The sequence below is a fragment of the Varanus komodoensis genome, unplaced genomic scaffold (assembly GCF_004798865.1).
Source record: "Varanus komodoensis strain SLA01 unplaced genomic scaffold, ASM479886v1 scaffold49, whole genome shotgun sequence".
NCBI lineage: Eukaryota > Metazoa > Chordata > Lepidosauria > Squamata > Varanidae > Varanus > Varanus komodoensis.
In genome coordinates, this window is record NW_025336072.1 from 2,129,790 (window position 1) to 2,135,789 (window position 6,000).

At 41.9% G+C, this 6,000-nt stretch overlaps 1 protein-coding gene across 13 annotated transcripts in view; it reads right to left on the reverse strand.

The window, feature by feature from the left end:
* FAM53B (family with sequence similarity 53 member B) overlaps nucleotides 1-6,000 on the reverse strand; it is a 160,640-nt gene that overhangs the window by 81,821 nt on the left and 72,819 nt on the right. For all 13 annotated transcript variants that reach the window (XR_006416226.1, XR_006416227.1, XR_006416225.1 and 10 more), the window contains one exon: nucleotides 3,528-4,306. Coding sequence is in view for 10 of the 13 variants with exons in the window: in XM_044445673.1 (XP_044301608.1) it covers nucleotides 3,528-4,306 (779 nt within the window). In the remaining 3 variants the exon portion in view is untranslated. The remainder of the gene's footprint in view (nucleotides 1-3,527; nucleotides 4,307-6,000) is intronic.

A 6,000-nucleotide genomic window follows, 5' to 3' on the forward strand; every position in this document is an offset into this window, starting at 1 on the left:
CTCACCACATTCAGTGGAGTGCCTCGTCAAGGAGCTTGTGCAAGCTGCTAACTTAATCTTTTAGAGGACGTGTAACCCACCAAAGATGGGCATCACAGTATTTCAGTCTTGAATGGAAAAAGATTTAATTTGTTTTGCCCTATCCAGCCCTTGGGGATGCAGGTGCTGCAGTGGTTTAAACCGCTGTGCTGGTTGATCAAAAGGTTGCCAGTTCGAATCTGCACAACAGGGTGAGTTCCCGTTGCTCCGTCCCAGCTCCTGCCAACCTTGCAGTTCGAAAGCATGCAAATGCAAGTAGATAAAAAGGTACCACTTCGGTAGGCAGGTAACAGTGTTCCGTGCACTTCGATGTTTAGTCATGCTGGCCACATGACCATGGAAATTGTCTGCGGACAAACTCTGGCTCCCTCAGCTAGGAAACGGAGATGAGCACCGCCCCCTAGAGTCAGGCATGACTGGGCTTAATGTCAAGGGGAAACCTTTACATTATCCAGCCCTTATCACAGTAGACAAGATGTGTGATATGCTTGTGTCTTTGTTAACAAAAAATACACCTGCAAAAGGCTGTGGATGCAGTAAAAGAATGAAAATTTTGATCAGAAGCACTGGCTTCTGGGAAAAGGTTTAAATACATTTCCCCTCATGACCCTGATCAAATGTACAGATTCCAGATGCAGTATTTATTTGAAACAAGATCCCACATGTCCACCAAGAGATGTGTGATCTAATTTTGATCTAACGGAAAACACAATGTGTGACTTAGCCCATAGTTGCTGAACTATATTGTAGCTATGGAGATTGGCAAAGCAAAGTAGTAAACTTAAGACCAGCTTGATGCTTTATTTAGGACCCAAGTTGACAGCTCATATTTGCACTTGTGAAAGTTAACTCATACAAGTAATCCCAAATAATGCATCACAGAAAAGCCACAAAGTAGTGGATTGTTCACAACCTCCATTCAACAGATCTTACCACAGAAACCCCATTTAATGATCATGGATTCTGAGAGGTTGAATCAGTTGGGATATATCCTGGATAGGTTCTTTAGGTTCCCGCTGAAATCAAAGGGGCCAATTTCAGCTAACTTGGTCTTGATCAAACCCATAACTTTTAGTTCATTAATATGCTCATTTCCATAGAGGTAAATGTGATAGCAGTTCAAGATTATCACTTTCCTGTTTTTACCATTATCTTATAATGTACGTGTTTTTTTTCTGTTCCATAAATACTCTGCAAAATCACCCATACGTAAGTCAGGTGTATGTAATTATAATTCCCCTGTGTTCCTGCTTTAATGTCTGTTTGATGTACCTGAAGCTCTACTGGTGAAAAAACTAAACCAACCACAGAGGTTTGTTTTATTCAGCGGCACCTTTTAACCTCTTTCTTCTAGCCTCTACCACCTCTTTGGATACCAGCCTGAAGCAAATGAAACAACCTATATATACCTGCATACAAACATGCGTAACTATATACTTTAAAATTGTTTCCACAAGTACAGGAAAATGAAAATGCCTTCAGTGATTCTAGCTGTATAATTTCAGCTTGGGATTCATAAAGAATAATAAAGTTGTTTTTCTACCTATCCAGTTTATTAGCTAATAAAAACAGCTTAGCATATTAAATTTCACTGACACACATTTTTTCAAAATGGGACTGCAGAGCAGTATAACACAGTCTTTCCCCCTCAAGTCACCTAGGCATGTTATTTCCTTACCCTTTTATCTATTAAACTTCTCTAGAGAAGGAAAAAATATTCCCTCAAACACAAAAGAAAATGAATTTATTCAATCACCCATAGCACCATAAAGAACAGTAAAGTATCATGTTCTCCTAAAAAGGAAAAGAAATTAGTTTCCACTGACAAAAGATATTATAAGGATGTAAAAGAAAGTAATGGACAACGAAAGCTTTCTATCAGCCATATCTCTTAAGGAAATTTACTGTTAAGAAAAATATAATGCACATTTCATGTGGCATCATTTGTTAAGAAGGATTCCTTGTCTAAACGTAATTCAAGGCAGCATTGCACAGTAAGAAGACAGCTATTTTAAGTGCATACAACCAATGTTAACCATGTTTAGAACTGTATTATAGTGCAAGTTTAATTGGAAAGTGGAAAAGGAAAGTAGGAAGTAGACAGCAATAAAACTAAAACAAAGTATGCCAGGAAAGGGAGCAGGGTGGAAGAAGCTATCATATCTTTACAATGTAACTTATCTTTATCCCACACTAAGGTATCATTATTCCATCAACATATGTATGACTGTAAATTACTGACACTGAAATGCTGAAACATGAAACTTTGGTTACTAGATAAAACATATAGCTTGCTTGGGATGTACTTTGAAGAGGCTCCTGCAGCTGGGCTATGCATTCTACATTCTTAAAGGCCACTTATCTGGCAAATGGGTTCTAACAGTTATGAATTTATGGGCTGATATACACTTCAGATCTCTTATCTACTCACACTGAAGATTAAAGTTTTGCCTCCTGTTTTGCACTGTGATAGTGAAGTGGAAAACTACAGGAGCCAAGACTGTATCTGAAGTCGCTGCTTATAACCAGCAAACTCTGTTTCTGAGAATTCAAAAAGAAATTAGGTGAACATTAAGTCCCCTTGAGGTTTCCATCACTTTTCACAGCATGTGCTTAAAAATTGCTAACTGGAGCACATTCTGCTGATCAGTAGAAAAAAGTTTCATTTAAATAATGCTGACTTTATGAAATGATTAAGGAAGTGCTTCTATGATTGTTCACTCAATACTTGTAAACCACTGAACTAGGAGCATCTAGTACAGCTTGGGGGGAGCAGTGGAGGCAATCTCTGCCTAACCACACCCCTCATTCTGCAGTTTAGCTAGATAGATGTTTTCAGCTGTCTAGATGAGGCTCTTTGGGGGGGGGGGAGAAAGAACACTGAACTACTGTCAGGACACCTTGTATCTTGGTGGTCCCAGTATATATTTCTTCCTCTCCAAGGCCAATCTCTCTGATCCCCCTTTACTCCTCTCCAAGGTCAATTTTACAACCTTTGAGAAGCAGCCAATATGGTTCTTTCCATGCCAGCTGCAGAAAGGGGTGAAGGAGAATTACAATGTGCATCCCCAGCTCTGAGGTCAGAGATTTTCTTTTCAATCTGTTTTCAAAGGATCTGGGAGTCTTTTGGTTGATGTCTATCGGACCAAAGGACTGGCCTCTACATTTTTTGATTGTTATGTATTGGGGTGGGAGAGAACATTTCAGAGGTCAGACCTTCTGGACAGCAAACATTCATTTAATGTCTACACAGAGCACAGACAGTACTGAATTCTTCTTCAGCCTACAAAAAGAACCACTTCAGTGATCTCTTTTCCACTGAAATAAAATATAGAATTCCAGCAGGTAAGGGAATAACTCGACTTTGTCATTTTATTAATTATCAATAAATGCTTCAACTATTGTACAAGTCTATATATAAATAAATACCTCATATGTTGCTGTGTGTCTGGCCTTGCACCATCATTCCTCAGCAATGTAACTCTTACCTGAGTCATCTTGACAAGGTCCAGTGAAGGTCTCTGTTCCTTTACCTCCTCAGGCCGCCGTCGTTTAATTCCAACTTTTTTGTCATTAAGGACACATGGTTGGGAGCGGCTTCGGGAAAGCCCACTGGAGCGCCTTGTCAGCTCTGGTGTTGAGGTGGGTGTGCTGTTTGCTGAGGGTAGACAATATTCTGAAAAGGAAATCTGATCATGGGAGCATGAGAGTGATCGCTGGATGTCAACCCTGCCACCCTCAACAGAACTGTGATCATTGCCCCAGATATCACTTGTCTGTCCGTAAGTGGCTGAGCTTTGCATTCCTTGGCATGGCTGACATCCAAATCGGTTGCTAGATCCAAACTGGTCATATGAAGAGGAAAATGTATTTGACCTGGAAGGAAGGCTAAAGCTTGAACTCCTCTGCATGGTTGTGAATCCATTGGAGTAACGCTGCACACTTCCCCCACTATAACACCGTCTCTTTTCTACAGGAGTCCAGACCTTTGATCCTATGGGCCTCCATGAAGCCCTGCAGCTAGACATCTCATCAGAAAAAGAGAGTGACCTGCACTGGCGTTTGCTGGGTGGTGCTGAGGGGTTACCATTACGGTCACTGAGACTGAGGTCTTTGATCAAGTTGGTCACTGAGCATGTGCTAGCTGTCTCTCTCTGCCATATGGAGCTTTCTTCGCCTTTGTCTGGCAAGCAGTCCCAAATGGTGGTGCTTGGCTGCTCGATCTGAAGGGGACATTTCCTGCTGAGATCTCTCCATCTGTCATTTTCTAGTTTTCAAATGATAGATAACATATAAGAATTAGTTCTACTTAACAACATGAGTCACTTGCCATAGCATTCACATTAAAAGAAAATCTCATGGGACAGGTCAATATAAATTAGATAAATTTGGCTTAAAAATTAATTGATATACTTGAATGAGAAAAGTTTGTAATCTGAGCAGAGGCAAAAATATCAAATAACTGCAGCAAGAACCAGCACAGCAAACAGCAATGCACCAACTTTACAAATGAGAAAAGAGATGGCTGAGAATATATTTTTTTAAGAATTTAAAGTATTTTGATGTGAATAAAAGAATTTAGCATGGATCAAAAATCAGAACTGACACAGTGCTTTTGATAAATATTCAATAATGGCAGTAAATTAAAAATTGAAATTATTCTGTTTCAACATTGCAGGCTAGGTAAACATGCTTGTGCTTATGAAATTAAGTCATAGTTCCCCCCACTATGCCTGCCAGTTGCATGTCAGGGAACTAAGCACTATTACTTTCTGCAGCACAGCTTGTCATGTCATGCAAACCTAGTCAGGGTGACTTGTTGCCATAAGTAACAGAACCCCCCAAATGCACAGTTAAGTGTTCTGGGTAGCTTGTTATGCACAACAATAAAGCCACCATGGCTAAATTTGCTACTGAGGATAGTTATATGCTAACCCCCTGGTGCCACCTTCTTTCTTTAGACAACACAAGCTTCTTTGGCAAAAAATACTTTATTTCCAACGTACAGCCAGCAAACTAAAATCCAACTAAGAAAGAGTCTTTAAGCATGCAAAGATTGTTTCACTGACCCCAAACTAGAAAGTATTTCCAAGAACCCTCCTTTTCAGTGACCCTGGGCCTCACCCCGTCTGAAGATGGGCAAGCCTCCTAGATCTATGCAGGCCATCTAGTTGGCTAGCCATTCTGTACCAGCACTGTATCATGGGATCAAGTATTGGACCAGGCTGCTTTGGTTCCTCTCCCATGTTCCTTTCTAGCACTTTCAAACCCTGTCAGTTTCCAGGGTCCGTCTGAACACTTGGAGATGGCGGCCTTGAGATAAGCTCTTCTGCCTCACTATGTCCACAAGCCTCATTTCCCAGGCTCACCATTCTCATCCGAAGAGTTGGTGCTATCCTGGCCATGGAAAGCCTGCCAAGAATAACTGACGCTTTCATTCCCAGCACCTGGTTGGTTAACAAGCCACTCTGGCTTATTCCCCATCATGCAAACCAGGACAGAGGTGTGGGGACTCTACAGAATGGGATACACAGTGGTACATGGCACTAGAGGGGAAAAGGGAGAGACACCCAAATTAGATAAGGGTACTTTAGTAGACCAGTCTGCCTATTTCAGCAAGTGCGCCTGATCCTTTTAGAAACATAGAAACATAGAAACCGAGCGAGTCAGAAGGGGCCTCCTGGGCCATCTAGTCTGACCTCCGGTACCAGCTGGCTCCGCTCACGACATGCCCACCATGTGGACGTCCAGCCTGTCCTTGAACACCCGCACCGATGGGGCCTCAATGACCTCTCGTGGAAGCCCATTCCACACCCTCGGGGTCCTGACTGTCAGGAAGTGCTTCCTGGCATCCAAACGGAACCTTGGCTCCCTGAGCTTTGCTCCATTGGAGCATGTCCTGCCTTCCTCTGCAGGGGAGAACAGGTCTCTACCCATCTCCATGTGACATCCCCTCACAGG